At 39.3% G+C, this 22,336-nt stretch overlaps 1 protein-coding gene across 1 annotated transcript in view; it reads right to left on the minus strand.

Annotated features, from left to right (window-relative positions):
- The window catches only part of kiaa0825 (KIAA0825 ortholog), a 151,803-nt gene that overhangs the window by 127,210 nt on the left and 2,257 nt on the right, over positions 1–22,336 (minus strand). Inside the window, exons 2-4 of the mRNA XM_081365791.1 lie at positions 16,346–16,483; positions 8,605–8,773; positions 7,847–8,525 (exon numbers count right to left, since the gene is read on the minus strand). Coding sequence (XP_081221917.1) covers positions 7,847–8,525; positions 8,605–8,773; positions 16,346–16,476 — 979 coding nt within the window. The 5' untranslated portion in view covers positions 16,477–16,483. The remainder of the gene's footprint in view (positions 1–7,846; positions 8,526–8,604; positions 8,774–16,345; positions 16,484–22,336) is intronic.

A 22,336-nucleotide genomic window follows, 5' to 3' on the forward strand; every position in this document is an offset into this window, starting at 1 on the left:
CACACAGAATACACTTTTAAACTAAGTAGCTTTCTATTGATCAACACAACAAATCTATGTGACCAACAAACTGCTGTGAAATCTGTGTGGGAAATTTTAATTAAATTTAAATCACAAATTACTATTAAAATTACTAGTTTTCACTCACAAAAAAAGTCTCATTTTGCCTTAAACTCTTATTAAAATGTTATTAAAATAGAAGTGTAATGACAATGGAAAATTATGGAAATTGATTTTAAGTTCATTTAAAATTTTGGTCTGTTCCTCACACAATTACTTGAAATTCTATATGATATAGGCTAAATATATTAAACGTTCATTAGACTTGGAATATAGCTCATTAGTTGTATGGACAACCTTTATGATACTGTTAGGATGCATTCACACTTGTAGTTCGGTTCGCTTGGTTCTTTTGGTCCGGACGAAAAAAAAAAAAAAAAAAAAATACATTTAGTCCTGGTCCGGTTAGTGTTCACAATAAAAAATTTAACACCGAACCTAAAGTCATAGAAATATGTTCACTACCTGATCAGTCAGCTTTTATGATGTATATTCGTGACAGAACTTACTGAACACCCAAAACAATGCTGTGTGATGGGCAACATCGCGACTAAGACGTGAAAAAACATGCTTAAGCATTCTGTCCTTTTTAGGGTCGCACCTTGAGACATCATGCCCTGTTTTTAGTTTGATTACATGTCTTTGGCCCATGTTAAGTTCATATTTCATATTTCAAAACAGAACCAGAGTTTGTTTAGAAGTGGACCGAGACCCATCTTTTCAAAAAAGTGGGTCTCGGTCCACTTTTTTGGTGCGCACCAGGGTGCGGATGGTAGCGTTCACACTTATTCAAATGAACAGCACTAAAAGAGCAATAGCACCAGGGTTCGTTTTAATCTAACCAAACGTGCCAAGTGTCAATCAACAACCTTTTTTTTGGGGGGGGGGGCTTATCTCGGCAAAGGAGAAGTGCTCACTAACACAGATTTATACAGATTTGTGACCAATATTTGAGAGAAATTTTTAGCCTTTTGTGTGTACGTAGAAAAAGTCTTAGATCTTTGAGTTCAGCTCATGAAAAATGGGGGCAAAAACAAAAGTGCTGCGTTTATAATTTTGTTCAGTGTATTTTTTGAAACGCATAGATTTTCCTGCACACACTAATTCCTCTCTATAGCAGAACCCTTACAACGTCAATCACTGTGACAAGAAAAGTTCATGTTCTATAAATTCCATGCCATTGTATTCTTCATAGGCTATAATGCAAAATGGTACCAAACATCACTTGCCTATCATTCACCAAACTACTCATCCGCCCCTTGCTCAGTCTCCATCCCTCTCAGAGGTGTCCTTGAACCCCACCCGTCCTCTACAACACCCCCTGCACTAACTCACACTTAGAGTGGGCATCTCACCTTTATGTTTAATGCTCCGCTGTCATTCTATCTTGTCTTTTCCTCCCACCCAGCCATTGTCAGGCTATTTATTACCCCACCATTAACGGCTTATTAGGGCCTCTCTCATAGCTAACCATTAGGAGTCTTGCAGGAGGATGGCCCAGCCACTGAAGCCATAATGGGGGTTATTACAACACGCTGATGGGGTAGAGGTGTTGAAGGTGTTGAGAGCAGTGATACGTGTCGTTTACTGTGAAAAGAGCTGAGAGTCAGGGCCTTGCCAGGGTCGTTAAAAGGGCATCACACTCATATCAGATGTAGTAAAAGAGGGAAGACGTGAGCACTGCACAACGGATGAGGCAGAAATGTTTAACAGAACATCACTTAAGTGTTTGAGAAAAATCTAAATCTAAAAACTAAATATAATACAATTATAATACAAGGTAGGGATGTAAAAGCTGTATATGTGCACAATATTTTCAAGAATGTGTTCAAGAGCGTTGCATATACTTTTGTGAAGGATGACCTGAGGAAGCTTATAGAGCTCCAGTTGCATTGTGGGCAACAGTAACACAATACAAACCCTGTACTACATTTTTCGGACCTTGAAAGGGATGATGCTTGAGCTATCACCATTTTTGTTAATGCTTTAGGAGGAATCTCTAAGCTGCTCCTTAAAAATAATAATGACAGTAATAAAGTGAATGGGATTAGGGCCAGTCAGGCTACAAAATATGATACATTTTAAGTCTTCTAAACAAGTAAGATAGATTCGTGTGAAGAAAAGTTGATGACTAATTGCAAAAAGAACTATTTTCAAAATGCTTTATTGTTCCAACAAACTCATGCCATTGAGCTTGTTAAGCCTGTCTTTGCTGGTCGCTATGCTCAAAAAACAAAGACATGGTTTAAAGATATTTTAAGCTGAAAAATTCATTATTTATTCACCCTCATGTCACTCCAAGCCTGTAAGACATTCTTTATTCTGCAGAGCACAAAAGAATATATTTTCCACAACAATATTCAAATGCCTTATTTATCCAGCTGTCCATGCTTTAATGAATAAGGATAAAGAACAAGAAAATAATTGAAATATATTAAAATATTACAAATATTTTTTTTCTGACAATTTCTGCCTCATAAAATTCTTTAGAGCTTGACATAAAAAATAAAAATAAAATCTTCCTCCACTAGGAGGACTGTCCCTGTACACTATTAAATTAAAGATTCCAAAAGGGATTTTTCGCAGTGACGCCATAGAATCAGCCTTTGGGTTTCCCTAAAGAACCTTTCAGTGAACAGTTCTTAAAGTGTTAAGAACTTTTTAAAAATCTTAAGAAACGTCTTCCACTATAAAGGACATTCTTTGTGCAATGGAAAGATTCCATGGATGTTAAAGGTTCGATATGGAGTCATAGAATTGTTAGGTGTAACAACATCACTGAATAGTTACAGTACATCACGCATGGTTGTGTAGTGAGGAATAAGGATTGATATATAGCCTAAAATAAGTGCAAAGCCATATCATTTTTCCTCTAATGTGCTCTCCAGCATAAAAAAAGCCTTTTGTAAACTATTCACATCACACTTGCTTTGACTAGAAGGGGGTGGTGGTGGTGGTGGTGGTGGGGGGGGGACAAAAATGCCACAAAGAAAAAGAGAGAGTGTGAGGGAGAGAGAAGAAGAAGAAGAAGAAGAAAGAATCGTCGGGGAGGCTGGGAAATCCCCAAACAGTTGTTATTGATTCCAGTGTTTACGGGCAGATAGTTTAGTGCCGTTTACAAAACAGAACAGATGCAGCCAGTGAGCAAAAAGGTAAACAATTGCTGTGTGGCAGGTTGCCAAATCCCCGGCCTGGAGTATTAAACTCACACTGAAGTGCATTTCCCCTTTGGGTTACACTTGCTGCCACTTCATCTCCTCCATGCCTGCTCCCTCATTCCTTCTTTCATTCTCCTTTCCTCCGTCTCTCTCTCACACACACACACACACACACACACACACACACAAACAGAGACGTGCGGTTCCAGCTCTCGCTGACTGGCTTGTCCTGCACTGACCCTTGGGGCCGTGTTCTGCCTAGCTGGGCCATTAGTGCGGGGAATTGCATGTGTCTGACATGGCCCTAAAAGCAATTATTAAATGCTTTTCTCCAAATGATGCCCAGCCTCTTTAGGGAATGGGCAATCACGCAACAATTTAGCCACTGATTTCATTTCCTCACTCTCTCTGTTGATTGGCCTCTTTGGCAGAAAGGTGAGAAAAAAAGAGAGAGGCCGATCTTAAAAAAGAAACGGCGGACGTTCCTGTTCCTGACGTGCGACTTGACCCAGAACATTAGCCATTCAGAAAAAAGCCTAATTTATCTACCAGCCACCTCTCCGTCGCCTGCTAGTGACAGCACGGCAACGACTCTGCCAAGTGTCACAGAGATCCGTATAGATGCAGATGCTCTGGGGATTAGAGTTGTTTTTATATGTGCTGGTTTATATTTCGTCCGATGTGGAAAGGAGCTGTGAGGGGGGAGGGGGGGGCAAAAACATGTAGCTAAATGCAAATGGAAATGCAAAGATCGGTCCATCTTACAAAACAGGACGTGCGCTCTAGGTGGTGTTGTGGTTGGCGGGGCTCCGGGGCCCAAAAGGACCACATGTGGAGCCCCCTGATGGCCTGAGGGAGTCTGAGTGCTGTAGCGTGCAGTGGGTTGTCTGTTGCAGCCCGTTGCTCACTGACACACACTAAAACGGCTCTGTCAATGCCAGAGGCACAGTCCAGCTGGGATGCAGTAGGGGTTGGGCGGCCCTTCTTTGAGTAAAAAAATAAATAAATAAAGGGAGGGGAGTAACTGATTTGTGAGTCTCCACTTCTGTCCATTCTTGCATGCATTCATTGATGTTCCACAGGTTGAGCAGGTTAGTCAAATTTGCTAACAAAATCAGTGGCTGGTGTATCAGAATTGGTTGACAAATCAAATAAACAAAACATTATGTCCACACTGAAGACTAAATAAAAGTATTTGCAGAACATGAGCTGCATGAACTCCTCCGTGAAACCTGATGATCATGTTTTGAGCATGATTTGAGATCTTGAGCTTCACTGGAAGAACATCTGACTGTCTTTACAAAGTCGCAAGATCACATCACAAATTTACGTATTTTATTAGTGACCTAGAAATTGAGACTTATGACTTGTGAAGTTGTCATATTGTTTCGTTTTGTGTCTCTTATGCTCAAGTCTCTTATGCTCACTAGGGCTGCATTTATTTGATCAAAAATGAAGAAAAAACTGTAGTATTGTGAAATATTATTACAATTTAAAATAATGTTTTTCTATTTTAATATACTTTAAAATATAATTTAAAATAATTCTAATATACTGATGTATTATCAATGGTGGAAACAGTTGTGCTGCTTAATATTTTTGTATAACCTGTGATACCTGTGAGGCTTGATGAGCGTAAGAGACTTGATTCACAAACATTAAAAATAGTAATGTTTACAAACTTTTGACCGGTAATGTGTGTGTAGGGCCTATATGTTGAATATATTTTGGACCCTATGTCTGACAACCAAAAAAATGTTGCCCTACAGAAAAGTGAGTAAAATAATATCGATTTTCTGTATTGATTCTCTCGGAGTCTCCTCCGAGAATGCAGCATATTGGAGAAAACTATATACTGTGTTTCTGGCTGAACTGATGATGACAGAAAATATATATGTGGAATATACAACGTCTCGGAGTGTCAAATACATTATGCAATGTGCACATAAACTGTATGTGCAAGAACATACAAACATCAGCCAGCTCTTTCTCTTTCACACACACACACACACACACACACACACACACACACAGACACACTCACTTCCACCTTTTCAGTTCTTTATCCTGTCTGCTACAAATCCACTGAGGTGTGATAGTAAGGGTTTAAACTCCTCATTGTTCCAGATCAGCTGACCTGTATGGTCTCCTGAGCCCAGCCCTCACCCCATTACCTCTAAGAAAAAATCGAGGGGAAAAAAAAAACGACATAAAGTGAGAGGGATGAAAAGCAAGGGATGGAAGAAGATGGGTACAAAGGGCTGAGACTCCCACATCTGGTGAAGGAGGGGGGGAACAAAGTCTGTTCATCCCTTTCAGATGGAGGGGTTAAAGAAACTGGCATATCTGCGCATGAAAAGCTGTTAAATGCTTCAGTGCTTTGACAGTGTGTGATGCCAGGAGCGGCGGCGCTCCCGTGGGACAGTGCGTCAAGATTCACCCCCCACCCACCCACCCACCCCTACCATCACTTCTCCCAGGCGATCTTTCCGCAAAATATGGAGAATGAATAAAGAACAATAAATAACACCTAACAAGATAAAGAAAAGAAATTCCACGTTGTTTTGATAGCTTCCATTGAAAGCGAAACCTATATTTGTCATTTACTTAATAAAATTCAGCTATGTAGCTCAAACACAAACCCTGCAACCAACAACTGTCAAAGTGCTCATTGTTTGATTCTGCATCATGTTCAGATTTCCTAAGACAGCTGGAAAACCAGCCATAAAGAAGCTAATAACTAAGTGTGTTGCTCTTAAATGACTAATAGAAAAACAACTATTTCAATCATGACAATTTGCCTAAGGGCTTCTTGATACAGTGTATGCAAGTATTTGACACACATTCCAGTCAATTTCCAGCAAAACACACCTGCAGTGTCTCTAGTAATTAATTTGAAGGATTGCTGGGCCCCACGTATAGGTCTGTACACCCGAATCCAGCGGCCCCACAGACGAAGGGCCAATTATTCAGCCCTGAATAAGAGCGTCTGCTGCATGTAAAAATTAGAGAATTCTGGCAGGAAGGTGAATTAAATGGAAGCGAAGCCCTAATAAGTCCATTCAAAATGGACGCTGACATCTGTACAAGGAGCTGCAATAAGCGATTACGGATCTGTCAGTTAAAGAGTTATATCAGAAGAATAGCAAAAAAAAGTTCAGCGATTGTTACTATCTTTAAAAAATAAGAGCATTTGGCAAATGGTGCATTAAAAAATTAACAATGATTCAATGAACTCAAGATTCCCAGAGGTAAGGAAAATGTATAGTACTAGTAGCCTGGAAATCCAGACCCAAATCTGAAAGATTAAGGGTCTGGCATCGAGTAATGAAAATCGCCCAACTCGAGGTGCGGCACCAAGCATGCATTTGAAAATCTCACTGCACGCAATTGGATAACACTATGACCAATCACTGTTGTGATTGCGCTGTCGTCATCTATTTGGCTCGCCTCTGGCCCACCTATATCACATACACCGATGTGATTGGTGCAGTTTGGCTACAAGGGCATAGTTAATGAGCATCATTACTCAATGCCAGAGTAACTCACTAAGCAAATTCAAATTGTGCTCTCGCGAGAACTCTGGATTTCCAGGGTATAGTACTAGTCTTATGTAGTTGGTTATCGGCATTAAATCTGATTCACTTTGATTATTCCGGACAAGAACTCCCCAGAGGCCATCTGCACGCAACCACAGTAAATCACCAAGGCTGATACATAGTCTGATATTTAGGCTTTTTTTCTTATTAGTATCTGTGGATTTTTCTGTTTGGCCAATGAGTGTTGGAAGAGGACTTTTATTTTGACAGCTCTGGGATTTTCATTCTAAAAGTGCTGATAATGCTAGCGCCTGAGCACAGACCCATAGTTTCTCCATCTTAATAAGTTTAACAGTTCTTTCAAATAAGTAATTTTTTATGCTTTCTAAAATCTAAACATCTTTCAAATATTTTTCACACACAGTTAGCTAGCTATTCATCAGACCAATAATAAAAAAGTGTGCACCCAGACTTCCAGAAATCACATACTCTACCAGTCAAAAGTTGTAAAAGAACACCTCCATATCCTGAATAAGAAAAAGAGGTTTGTTGCCAGTGGACTACTGAAATCTTCGGTTCAAGAGTAAGTGGCACCCTGGCCCCTTGCACCAAAAAGTCTACCACATCAAGTTGAAGCCATGCAATGCCCTCTGGTATATAGTTAGTCAGGGGTTCAACCTACAGCAAGATAATGACCAACAAAATACCTTCAGGCTATGTCAGAACTACCTCAAAAGTAAAGGCTTCAAATCAGGGAATGACCAGCACATTCTCCAGACTTAAACTCTATCGAGCTGGTTTGGGATGAACTGCACAGAAGGGGAATTTGTGGAAACTTCAGCGTCAGTGTTTGGAAGAACTTTCAGAACAATATTTGGTCAAAAAGTCGATTCTCCAACTGTTAATTTGTTCTATTATTTAATTCCAAAGTACATTGAGACATTAAACTGTGTAAATTTCGGTTACAACAACTTTTGACCAGTACTGTAGCAGTCAGCCAAAAAGAATGGAACTGGCCATTTCAGTTTATAAATCAATTTATCATTTCCAGTTTTGTGTACATGAATAGAAGGACATGAAGACACTGACCTACTGCAGACTTCTTGCTGGACATCTTGCCTCCTTTGCTGCTGTGCGTGGTGTTGTCTTTCAGTGCCGTCTCAATCTCCTTCTCCATCAGAACGCCTAGTTCCTGTGCCACAGTGTTCAGGTAGACGTGGTTGAGAAAGGCCAGGATGTTATGTGGTTCTGCAATCCCATTAAGCCCCTGTATTTCCTCTCGAAGCATTGAGCAAAGAGTTGGCGAGGCGGTTTGAAAGCCCAGAGTCAGTCTGTCGAAGCCCTTCTCGCCACCTGGGCTGCAGCTCTGGCAGTTTCGGAGAACGCGAAGTACAGCCTTGATCTGAAGGTGCTGGTACCAGCTGAGGACCTTTGTATCAGGGTAGAGGAATAACAGTTGCTGAAGATAAAGGACCTTCTGAGGAACCTTAATCCCAACACACAGTTCTCCTTCAGTTTGGCTTGGTTCAGCCATCATTTGGAGTTTGCCAAGTAAGTGGTTCCGCAATGAGAAACGAACATCATCCCATGCTTCCTGGACCTCCAGAGCGAGGTCATCGCGTGGCGTGGACAAGGCGGGGATTGGGGAGTGCTCTTGGGAAGATGCAGGGCAGGAAGCAGGGAAAGCAACACCACACTGAGAAGAAATGCTCAGCAGTAACTGAAGAACGGCCTCTTCAGAAGCCTCTTCTGTCTTCAGCAAGTTTTGCTGTTAAAATATATGAAAGAGAGAATTAAAAAACGTCTGATGGACAGATTGCGTTGAGGTTAAGTATGACTTTGGTTACCATGGCTCGAAGGAAGTCCAACAGCTCTTGGTGTCCTGTAGCCACTGTTTTCAGGATGCTCAAGTTACGCTGACTGAACCACTGGAGGCATTCTACTGGACTGGGCACTCTCTCTCCGCTGCAGGACTCACCAACCTTGGCCTGCAGTTCTTTAAGGTTTTGCTCAATACTAGAATCAAATAAACAAAGACACACTCTCATGCAGGAATACAAACTTCCAGTCTTGAATGTCAGTGATGTATTTCTAGTGCTGTCAAATAGATTAATTGTGATTAATCGCATCTAACATACAAGTTTTTGTTTATATAATATATATAAATGTGTTTATAGATTTTTTTTAATAAAAAATATATATATAAAAAAAAATTATATATTTTGTGTGTGTGTGTATATATATATATAACAAAAACTTTTACGTTAGATGCGATTAATAGATTTGACAGCACTAGTATTATCCATTGATAACATTTACTATCTTAATGACACAAAAGCAACTTATTGGAATAAAATAGTCATAATATGTCACAGTGTTAAAGGATTTCTTCCCCTGGCTCAGTTGGGTCAGTAGTTCATATTCCTACTTGCCCTGCATACTTGTTTGCAAATGCCACACAGATAACTAAATAAAAATAAAAAATAAACATTTAATTTACTACTAGTTGCAAATTTCAACTTACAACCGAAAAAAAAAAAAAAGTAATAATTTATCAGGTTTCTAATTTTGCAGTAATAGCTGTGAATGAGTAATGTGTATAGGGGTTTATAGGGCATTGTGCATTGGTAAACAGAAAAAGCTAGAGAAAAAATGTAAGCCTTTTTTTCACACAATTGCGATAAGCAAGTCCTTTCAAGCAAATAATCAGCAGCTCTGTCCTTTTAGGTGGGTGAAAATGCGAAATTATGCGCTATTTAAATCAATCAATCAATCAATCAATCAATCAATCAACAAGTATTGAAAAAAATAATACAAATGTACAATAAAAAAAAGACACAATGTGAAATGAATGTATGTGTATAATTTTGTGAATGACAGGCATTTAATTTATGTTGAAATATGCTGCATTTAAGGGGAGCTTTGCTGGCACAGTAGCAATTGGAGCTGTGGTGGCCTATGGTTCACAAACATGCTGCTTCACACATTGAACTGTTTTAATAAATTGGGAGACACAAAATTTGAATCCAGCCTGCCTTTTGTCCTGATCCTTTTCTCTCACCTTCTCCTGTCCGCTTTCACTATCAATAAAATGACAAATGAACTAAATATGGACTAAATATAATCTTTGTCTGACTTTATATTGTGCAGTTGATGGACTTTCAGGATTGAAATAACTTTTATACCCCCTCAAAATGTAAGAAACAATTGTTTCAATTGTTATACGTCAGCTGTCTCTTTATACTCCAGCATCCTCTGGTTACTCTTCACTCTACAGCTGATATCAGCCATATCAGGCCTAATGAACACAGACATCAATATATCAGTTGTGTGTGCGTGTGTGTCTGCATGTGGCAAGTCTCTCTCAACGAGACAGGATGAGACGATCTTCTTCATAACCACACGGCATCAGCACTTCTGTCTCCTTCTGTCCATGAAAAATGAGACATAACACAAAGCCGTAAAGCCATACAGGTATACGCGTGCACACACACACACGCACGCACACACACACACACACACGCACACACTCTTACAAAGTGACATAAAGCACTGCTGTAAACACTACGGTAATGCACGAGTCCAGATGCCTTCAAATGGCAGCTTATTAAATTCCATTTAAACCTGACACGATTTTACTTCCTCGAAAAAAATAGAGCAAACATAAAGTGAACATAAAGGGTTGTTAATTTTAACGATACGCAGCTGAATAATGTAGAAAGCAAAGATGAAGAGGGCTCTTTTCGTTGGTTAAAATGCAAGGTTGCCGACAGGAATCCAACAAATGTGTCTCTTTTTGTAGTAAAAAGGAAATATGTGTGACGAGAGGACATGAAGGTGCTGACAGACCGCGCTGGAAAAGCAAATCTTCCCATTCTGTTTAATGAACAGCCTAAAGCTCGCTGTAAAAACACAAGCGCTAACAGGGAGCATAAAAATTCTGTTTTACACACTAAAGATGCTGTCGACACAGACACACAAACAAAACCGCCCTTTTATAGGTGAAATTCCGCTTATAGTCATTGCGTGTTGACAAAAGCAGCCAAATTCTATAAAAATGTGTGGATTTACTTCACTTTTAGTGTTTGTTTTATCAGTTTGGTATATTTTGAGCTGTTTTTTCAGGAACTATTGCGTTTATGAGGCGCTCTGAAAAAATTCACACCAATTATTTGTTGCCCTGTTTTTTGTTTTGTTTTTTTTGTTAACATTGTTAACTCAAGGATATCACTAGCTTAGCTCTTATACATTAGTTAAGTGTAGCCATCTAGAGTTAGCAGAAAGGCAGATATACTGACTAAGTCTGTTTAATGTTTCTAATAAAATAAGGATTTGTGCTCAGAGCCGGTGCTGAGCCAGGCGTCGCCCCAGGACTCTGCTCAAACAGCAGGGTCTAAACGAGCTTCCATCTGTGCAGCCACAAAGCGCTAAAACTTCATAAAAGTCTCATCTCTCATCCGCACACACTCCCGCCACTCGCCAACGCTTGCGTAATCCTTTGTGTATTGATGCTGGATGGGGTCAGCGATCACTGAAGGCGAGTCACGGACAGTGTTGGTCTGAGCACTCATGAGGACTGGCATCAATCAAAGGAGCAGCAGCTGTCAAACTTCTGCCCGACTGCCACTGATGATGTGTCAGAGTTTCACATTCAACAAGAAATATTTAAGGGACATGCCTCAAATATAAATAGATTATCACAAGAATGGCTATGAAATTAATTGTTTTTCTAAATAAATAAATAAGGTTTTGAGAAACATGTTAACATTTTCAATTAAGTCTATACAAAGCTTTAAAGACCCCCTGTGGTGAAAATCAAGTTTTTAATGTTGTTTGTAGTGTTTTTAATATGCTTTAAGACAAACCATGTGCAGATTCATAAGTCAACACCATTGCTGAGTATTATCTCCTTAAAACTGCAGTGAAAAAAAGAAGGTTTGAAATCGCCTCGCTGGTGTTTCTTATGTCACAAACTATCTTGTCAACGAGTGGGTGGGCTTACGCATATCATTACTATGCTGCGAAGTCTCAAGAGAAGCAAGGTTATCCAGGAGGTATATTTTTCTGTTGATATTAAAAATCTGGTACATTGATGTATATTACGATGATGAACTATGCCTTTCTCCGCTGATGTTCTAAGTTGTTCAAAGTGTTTCTTAGGATGCTGATTTAAGAAGGCAGCTGTCTCACTCAGAGATGGCGAACAGGAACATGGTTTGTGTAACATTAGCAACACATTATTAGCTGTTTGATAATGTAGTCAAGCAAAAGGCTAATCATGTTAATTACCGTTATGTGTCCGACATTGTAGAGAGCGATACATAAAACGCATTACCATTCTGACACCGGCTTGTAGACGAGCCTGTATAAATCACTCTTCCAATTCTTCTTCTGAATCAGTTTCTGGTTCAAAGGTATATGGCTGGATTAAACCAGTATTTCCACTTGCCAATTGTGCAGTGTTTTCTACAGTAAAGTTGACCTAGTGGATCAGGTATTCTGAGCTTGTGTGAGCGAGTGGAGGTGGGGCTAATTCGCATATTCATAGATCCGCGTATACTAAATGGTGTAGAGTTATATTCAAGCTATTTTAAATGGGTCACTGCATTGTTTTATCTGGGGTGCACTTATAATGTTAGTATGATTTTTACATCAAAATTGTCATAATTTAGAAATAAAAGGCATTTTTCCTACCCTGATTTCAGCCCTCTGATTTGAACACTCTGTTTTGGAACAACAGTTAAAATACATTATACTATTTACCATTCATCATTACACTTTATAAAATACTTGATTACACATGATGTAACACATGAAATTAAGCGCTGATCATGTGTTTTAATAGATTACTCTTTAAAGGTATAATTATGAATAAAACGTACTACAACTGTGATCACAATTAGTTATGATTTCCTACAACTTATTGTTACATATACTGAAAATGATCTAAATAAAAAATATAGATAAAAAGACAAAGCACACTTTCATCTGACCTCACCTGAAGAGGTGTGCTAACCCCCTCCAGATTTATCAGATCCAATAACACAATTTTCACAGACTCTGAGAGCCACACAGGATGAGAAAAAAAGAAGAGGCAGACAGAGAGAAAGAGTCTCAGAGAAACACACTAAATAAAGCCAAAAAGGCAGTCAACAGCCTCACACGCACACAAAAAAATTCCCTGATTAATCTACCCTTTAAATCAAACAACAACAAAAGGAGAAGTTGAAAGGAATTTCAGGGAGACCAGCTCCACACAAAACCCTGAGCGCAGAGACTAGCAAAAGCTCCCTTAAGCCCCATTCTCTGCTTCCTCCCTGTCTGCCAATCACGCTTCCAAAAACTGTAATTGTTTTTCAAATCCGCACAAACCAGACATGACAGACCAGGTAAAGAGAGAGAGAGAGGGTGTGGGGTAGAACAAGAGGACTAGAAAGCAAGAGAGGCAACGGGAGTCTTTTATTAAATATGATGGCATGTTTCACAGCTCTCTGCCTTACAGAAACCCAATACACTGATTAGTCAGCGCTTTGACGTTATCTTAAGTTCCTTGTCAAAATTAATTTAGTGTGGGTGGGCTGTCGCGCTCCAGGAGAGAGAAGCGGAGAAGGAAATAGCAGGGTGATAGGGAGGGAGAGGAAAAGATCTCTTTCAAATAAGCCTCAGCTTCAGTGAGCACCAAGTCATGTGCCCAGGAAACAAATAGCCTATCTAGGAGCTATCAAAGAAGGCCTCTCTTTCCCCGAATACGGAGTACCCAATGAGACCCGTGAAAGTGGATCCCGTCGACTCAAGATCTGGCCCGCTTAGCCTCCTCTAGTGCCAAACCCCCAACGGGTTATTTGTCAGGACTCACACTAGCTCACACACACAAGGTAAATTGGCACGCTGCTGCGGCTATCTTCCATAAGCCGGGGTGAAATCCAAAGCCTGGCCTCCCGTCGCTGGACTATGGCTGACACTTCATTAGGGGCCGGCGTACTGCCGGTGGCCTCCCTGAGTGTCTGATTTGATAAAGCTTAATGGATAACAGTGTTTCAATTTGGGAGATTCCAGGCTGTTTGACAGGCTATCTTAATCTCCTTCAATTAGGAAACAGCTCTTAGGCAAATCTCCGACATCCTAGAGCCGAGAGGAGGCAGCCTGTCGGCTGACCCTTAAATGGGTTAGGACCGCAAAATGAGGCGGGCAGTCGCAAATTCTCTGGTTTCCCATTCTTTTCTAGAACTTGTCCTTGGATAAGTGGATTAGGAAGCAGGTGTATAGCACGGCTTTGGCCCACCCTAGTGGAGGTCACGGAGAAGGGCGAAGTCTTCGCCCGCCTCCATCCGCATCGGCTCTGCTCCGACTGACCACCAGATCTTCACCCCGTCCGCCTGCCTGCCCACACCCCCTCTCTATCTCTCTCTTCTCAGCGCAATTCCCTATTATCCAGGTTCTTTGTTCTTATAATGGTTCCCCATCTTCCACCTTTCTCCAAGAACACAAAATAACCCTTTAATGCTTAGAGAGGCAGAAAAACTGTCTCGGCCTTCAGTAATAATCCTTGAATTACCCACACAAGGGTTTTCGTTTCAAGATGTGGAATCTTCAATTATTACTTTCCCATTTGGAGAGGAGAGAGGCCGGACAGACAGGAATGAGAACGTGTGTCTAATGGCAGGGGGGAGTAAGACCGCCTTTGTTCACGCACAACACATTTAGCGTAGACCCTTCTGGTCTGTGCGTGTCCTCAGAACAACATAAAGGATAAAAGCATGGCAGAGATAGATTTTTCAGGGCGGGCAGGCGGCACAATGAAAAGAGGTGAGGTGGAGTAGGAGGTGGAGAAGGAAAAAAATAGAGATCTAGTCATGAGAAGCATGTCCTCCAAAACTACCGACGCAGGTGAGATTCTACGGTGCATTATCTGCATAAAGCGATTACGAATTAAAACAGAGCGAGAGAAACAAGTTCAGGGACACTCCTCAACATGTCCTTCATCGACAACAAAACCTCAATATCTGATAATGCCACAACCTTCCATCAAATTGGAAAAAAGGATGCCTAACTCTAGCTTGCATTCAGAATGTGTTTAAGTTTATTGATTTCAGATGAAGTGGTAAGCTATTCATCAAGCCTCAATTAATCATGCGGTCTCAATTTTAGGATTACCGACACTGGAGGAAGCATCTGTGGAAATAACAGCTCTGCAAATGAAGTGCCATACAATGTCCACTCAAGCACCAAACAACTGCTACCAGCCTGCATTTATATCTCCAACATGACAAAAAAAACAGTGCTTCTCAAACAGTGCTGAAATAGGTAATTCATGCAGTATACTTGTAGTACAAACATGTTGGTCATATATCTGTAAATGTATGTGTTTTTAGATCAGGCTGATCAATAATCTACTTTAGAACCAGTTTAGAACCTTTAAAGGTCCCGTTCTTCGTGATCCCATGTTTCAAACTTTAGTTAGTGTGTAATGTTGCTGTTAGAGCATAAATAATATCTGTAAAATTATAAAGCTCAAAGTTCAATGCCAAGCGAGATATTTTATTTAACAGAAGTCGCCTACATCGAACGGCCCGTTTGGACTACATCCCTCTACTTCCTTCTTTAATGACGTCAGTAGAACAGTTTTTTGACTAACCTCCGCCCACAGGAATGCTCCCTCAACTCTACCGAAATTCGTTTATGTACTTGCGCACTTCTAATAACTTACTGTGTTTACTCAGCTCTTATGGTGATTTTCTGAAGTAAAACTGACGCTTCATCTTTTGTGTGATGTACAATAAACTTTATTAAACTCATCAGTATATGTTTGATCATCATTCAGACAGCAGACTTGTAGGCTATTAATAAATAATGGATACATACAAACAGATGACAAATACGTTATAATAACCGTAATTAAACTACTAAACTATACCTGTTCCATCTCTATACAGCACTCTGACTCTGTAGGCATTATTGTCCAACTCGAAATGAACACCGTTACTGAGAGTTTCTGATATTATCATCATTCCGTGAGATGAAATTGTCCTGAGAGACTGAGCGCGAGCTCATGAAGCTCCGCCCCCTGTGTTGTCCAGCAGCAGCTCATTTGCATTTAAAGGGCACATACTAAAACAGCGCGTTTTTCTGAGCCCCAAAAAATGACAATTTAAACATGCTGTAAAAAATGATCTGTTGGGTATTTTGAGCTGAAACTTCACATACACACTCAGGGGACATCAGAGACTTATTTTACATCTTGTGAAAAGGGGCATAATACGGGACCTTTAAGACTGAATAGGGTGATCAGATTTCCCATGGTGGAATATAGGACAGGATGGATTCTCAAACTTATTTTCACTGTGTGTTTACATTTATAAAATCTCTCAGCTCAGGAGGTCCCCATTCTAAATGACTTACCAAAATACAATATGAAGTATCTTCAGCCGCACTGATCCATTACTGTAACATATTTGTTTATTCATTACTAAGCCCTGTATCTCTGCAAATTAAATTGGGATGGGAGAATGCATTTTAACACTTAACAAATGCACACCTCACCTCCAAGGACAACACTGTGTAAAAATGTGAGTCCTCTAGTCCACTGACCTGCAGGCATTGAGTCTGAGTTTCTCCTCTGTGTCTCTGATCAGGTTCTGGATGTCCACCTCACCAGGGATTCCTTCCACCTGCAGCTCCACAAATGCATGGTCATGTAGGAAGTCACCTTGCCAGTCCATTTTTTTCCTACAAAAAATAAATACTGGTAAAAATTAAGAACTTTCGGTTACGCTTTATTTTAAGGTGTCATTGTTACAGTTTAATTGCACACTAAAGTACTGAGTGATATTAATTAACTGCATGTACTTACTATAGGATTAGGGTTTGGTTGAGGGCTAGTTGCATGTAATTATGCACAATGTTATTACTACGTGCATAATTACGTAAGTAAGTGCATGTAACATATGTAACAAGGACACTGTAAAATAAAGTGTTATCGAACTTTCTTTCCTACTTTAAAAACAAACATCAGCCCTTATATTAATTCATATACTGTATATTCAGACTATAAGGGAAATCACAGCTGTTCAGCTGCTCTGGTTAAGGAATTACAATTATTATACACAAGCAACTTGAGGTGTGTTCACACCAGGAATGATTATTATAAAGATAACTATAATGATAACTGTATTAGTGTCCACACCAAGGAACGATAAAGTTCTGTTTAAAAGAGCGTGCTGATTTAAATGCTCAAAGGCAGGTAGATTCTGATTGACTGTCAATGTTTTTATTGTTCATCGGCTGGAAAAAAGAAATTCTAAAAGCGTTTCCAACGATAACCATCCTCTGTGTCATTATCATTATAGCTGAGGTGTAGACTTCCCTATTATCATAGAATTAGAATGATTATTCAAACTTTATACTTCTAGTTATCGTCCTTGGTGTGAACAGCCCTTTAGGGCTTGTTTCATCAAAAATTGCACATAAGAAGTCACAGTTTGCATTTTTTGGGCTTACTTCTAGAATATAGTAGTGGTTTGGATTGCTAATGTTTGGGATCACATACATACTGTAATTCTGACACAGTCCAAGTGGTGCTTGCTGCAAAGCGTGCTTGGCTCCACCTCTGTGGATTAAAGGGGTGGAGCTTATCCTAATTAGGTTTAGGGATAGTTTAAGGTTTGGGTTAGGGTGAGATTGGACCTTCAAGCTCCACTGATAAGGTCCAGAGAGGAGGAGATGGATTTCAAGCTCCACCCATTTCCTCTCACACATTCTGTCCCATGTTTCTGTCTTTCCTAGGACATTCTATACTCCAATGACGCTCAAATGCATTTTCCCCTTTCCTGCGTGCACATTTCAGAGAGATTTATTCATTAATATCCACCTGTTTCATATAATCAATGTTTTATTGGCAATTGTCCATCATTATTCATAAACCCACCCATAATGAAAGGATCAGAGGTTACTTTTTTGTAAGGTTTTTTTTTTTTTTTTTTTTGGGGGGGGGGGTAAGGGGGGTAAGGAAAGTTGAGGTTGTTTATTTTATTTTATTAAATCTAACCTAATTGAAACATAAAGAAGAACACTGCCTCTGCTGCACATTATTGCACTGGGTAAAATAATCTATACAGCTCCATTTCACACCTTTTCAGGGCACCATAACCTACATTGTAGCCGTAGCCAGTAAAAAGAAAAGAAGTGGGAAAAAAATAATGGATGTCTGCTTGTGTATTGCATTTGTCGGAATGGGATCAAATGTAAGCTTGAAAAGAGAAGCCTTTATGTTTGATGAAACATCCTCGAACACACATGACGTCCCCTTACACGAAATGATTTGATTTCACCTCCAACAAGATCCTTATCAGTGGCTGCGCGTCAAAGCGCAGCTGGAACAAGGCGCTAGTTATCATCTGCCATAAATATTTCTAGTCTCAATCCATTGCTTTTCATCTATCCACCTCCCTCTCTGCGTCAAGCTGGAGTGCCATTCAATTTACAGTACAGCTCGGGTGGTAATACATGCATATCGGAAAGAGCGGCCTCGCGTTATTACAAGATGCCGTCGGGATATAGACTGACACATCTTCTTGCCCTCGCTTTAAATAAACAATCCATCTGGCCTCAGATTGCTATAAAGCCCTCAATGTTCAAGTCTTGCTCCGCACAGATCCAGTGTGCGCCAGCGAGAGAAAGACTGTATCAACGTCGTCATCGCAAGTCAAGTGGAGTGTAATGGAGAGTGTCAGTGTCAATTTGGCTTTGCTGGCGCCCCTCTCCCCTTCATCTGGGCTGATTTTAATAATCCCTGTCAAACACCAAACAGCTCGCACTTCCTCTCAGACACGACAGCCCTTTCTCCTCTCGCAGACAGAAATCTCAACATTAATTTAGCCCGCACAAAGGGAAAGGCTGTCCAGCTGGACAAATATTATTTCCCTTACTTGACAGACTCCGCAGTTAAGCTTGCATGTTATTATTTTCTAAACTCTATTCAAGCCCCGACTACTGTCTAAGGGGAAAGAGTGAAGAGAGAGAAAGTGACTTGTGTAGGTTTTTAAGACATAGGATTAGGAACCAAACAGTGTAATTACACTGGGACCGTCTGCGTCAATGTCTGTGCGCGCGCACGAGTGTGTGTAGCCGATGTTACAAAGGGATGCGCATCATCGCCCGTGTCTCATCCACATGAGAGTTGTGGGAAAAGTGTCAGGTTCATGCTGTCACCACATAGGGCCCAATTAGGCAGATGCACCCTCCATTTCCTTTGTCTTGTTATCTATTTTGAACTCAAATGTTGTGGAGTCCCAGAGTAGTTCTGAAAGCTGCCATACAAGGAAGAGAGCTGGTGTTGTGCATAAGTGTGTGTGTGTGTGTGTGTGTGTGTGTGTGTGTGTGTGTGTGTGTGTGTGTGTGTGTGTGTGTGTGTGTGTGTGTGTGTGTGTGTGTGTGTGTGTGTGTGTGACAGAGAGAGAGAGAAAGAAAGAGAGAGAGAGAGAGAGAGAGAGAGAGAGAGAGAGAGAGAGAGAGAGCTGGGGCAGATGTATTCTCTCGACACTTAAAGACACACTAGTGTTTCTCTGCATGTCTACCCTTACAAACTGTTCCCCACGCAGACTGGAGGTAGTGGTGTGAAATATTAAGCAGCCAGTGCCTCTGCTTTAAAACCGCCTAAAAAAGGGTTTTCTTATCACGTTCTAGCTCCCAAAACTCATAAATAGAGCTTTCGGGATATTAAATATATTAAAGAAGTGCATTGTTTTACTCTGAAATGATGAGAAGGTTGTTGGCTGCATGGTTGAGACAGGCCAAACTGCACAATATTCATAGTTCATACAATGCAGGTGAACATGCAAAAGGAAAGAAAAGAATTGGACGAAAGAAAGAAAAAAGTTCCGGGGAAATAAATCCAGTCTGCGCGAGGGTTGTGTTTATTGACTATGCATGTTGTTGTTTTTTGCTAAATAACTTCTTCTGAATGGAATAATGGTCCACTCAGACAGGTATATTCTATGCAATTGTGTTGATAAGAAAAAAGAAGGGAAAAAAACGAGATCCATTTCTAGTTTCAACATTATTTGTTGTTCAGATATTAATCTTTAAAAAGTATCAGCTGTGTGCAAAGTGACCCAAATTTGGTTTTTGGCCACTGCAAATATGTTTACTCGTGGAACCGCATTAAGATATATCTGGGATTGAACCATAGAGCCTTAAAATTAAAATACCAAAAGAAAAGCTTGTTAGAAACCAAAATATAAAAGGATATTAAGATGTGGGTGACACTAACAATAAGGTTTCATTTGTTAACATTAGTTAGCCTAATGTATTAACTAACATGAACTGACCATAAGCAAAACATGTGTTACTGTATTTGTTAATCTTTGTTAATGTTAGTTAATAAAAATACAGCTGCTCATTGTTTGTTCATGTTACTTCAGATGAGACCAGTTTAGATTCTGGTTCTTAACAAACTTTCCTTTTGGTATCTTCATTTAAAGGCCCAGATGGTTCAGTCCTAGAGATATTGAGATCTTATTGCGGCTCCATGAGTAAATTTGTCAATTGTACACATTTTCAGTGGCCAAAAACCAAATGTGGGTCACTTTGCATACATACTTTTTTTTCTTTTTCTTTTTTTAAAGAGGAATCTAAAGAACAAATAATGTTAACATGAAATGTATCTCATATTTTTCTATCAGCTCAGTTGCATAGAATATACCTTTCTGAGTGCCATAAGTATTCTTTTTTCTAAAGTTGTCACTCTTAAAGTATTCAAGATACTGTATTTTCTCAACTTTTCTTCTTGAATCATTTTTAAGGCCCTATATGGTTCAATCCCATAGAACGTTAAAAAAGCTGATAGTTAATGTGTTTAAAGAAAAATGTCTGAAAAACAAATAGGCCTAATACTGAAACTAGAAATGTATCTCGTTTCCCTCTACCAAAACAATTGAATACATCACACCTCTCTGAGAGCCAAAAACAAACATTTTCCGAAGTTTACATGTCTTTAATTCAAGAAGTGTTAAAGATATCTTAATGTCATTTTAGATTCTTGTTTCTATGAAACATTTCTTTTGGAATCTTCATTTTTAAGGCCCTTTATGTTTCAATCCCATATAGGGATGTCAATGAGGTAACGTATAGTTACGATACTACGTATTTGAACTCTTGGTAGCTTCAGAAGCTGTTAAAATTAACAAAATCCCATCTTCCAAATATCCCTAGAAGTTAGAACTGATTCAAATATAGATTCTTATAAATACACTTTTGAGAGCAAGTTAATGTGTGTCAACTTAACCATTTTCAGTAGATTTTTGGTACTTACAGTTATGTTTTAAGCAATTACTTTGATAGAGGGAAACAAGATAGCCTACATTTCTAGTTGAAACATTATTTATTCTTCAGACATTGCCCTTTAAATGCAGTACGGTATCAGCTGTGTGCAAAGTGAACCACATTTGGTTTTCGATCACTGAAAATAGGTCAAATTCAACTATTTGAACATGTAGCTGCTTTGAAATCCTTATATCTATGGGACTGAACTATAGTAGGGCTTTGAAAAAGAAGGTTTCAAAAGAAAAGTTTACTATCAGAATCTAGAAGGATATTAAGATATCTTGAATACCTTTAGAGTTACAGGAATGCAAACTTTATTTAAGGCACTCAGACAGGTATGTTCTATGCAATTGTGATGATAGAAAAAACGTTTCTAGTTTTCTCTTTTAAAAGAAAAAAGTATCAGCTGTATGCAAAGTGACCCACATTTGGTTTTTGACCACTCAGAATGTGTACAACTGACCAATTTACTCATGGAGCCGCATTAAGATCTCCATATCTCTGGCATTGATTGAATAATCAAGGGCCCTTAAAATGAAGATACCAAAAGGAAAGTTTGCTAAGAAACAGAATCTATAAGGATATTAATATATCTTTAATACTTCTTGAGTTACAGCAGGCTTGTGCAAAATTCAGAATTTCAGAATTGGCCTCCATTCAATTCATGAATTGGAATTTGAATTGAATTTACTCCGCCCCACAGGACGTTGAATTGAATTTGAATTGGAATGACAGGAAGTGGAATTAAATTCATGACAATTCAAAGAAATTCCACACAATCACAAAACAGAAAGAATGTGTTGAGTCTCGCATGCATTCAGTGTTAGGAAGGTTACTTTGGAAATGTTATTGCTTACTGTTATTAGTTACCCATTATAAATGTGGTTTGGATTACTTTATTTGGATAACTTTATCAATGCAAAGCAATTTCGTTTTAAGTTGATTAGTAACTAATTGAATTAAACATTTTACCTCAGCAATACAACTAAATACAATTACATTCATTTTGTAATTTAATAACAGAAATTTCATTTCATGTAACTATTTATTCCTCAACCCTGCGTACATTTTGTTCTAAAATAGATATTGATCAAATTCTTGAAATAAATTACCCCCTCAATGTTGTTTAATTAGTTTTGTTTTTAACATTGCTTTTAACATTCATTGCTGGGGGAAAACATATCCGTTTAATGTAATCTGTACAGGTAGTTCAAACTAATACCATTTATAATGCAATCATATCTGACATATACTGTAAAG

Source organism: Scardinius erythrophthalmus (genome assembly GCF_964197995.2).
Source record: "Scardinius erythrophthalmus genome assembly, chromosome: 5".
Classification (NCBI taxonomy): Eukaryota; Metazoa; Chordata; class Actinopteri; order Cypriniformes; family Leuciscidae; genus Scardinius; species Scardinius erythrophthalmus.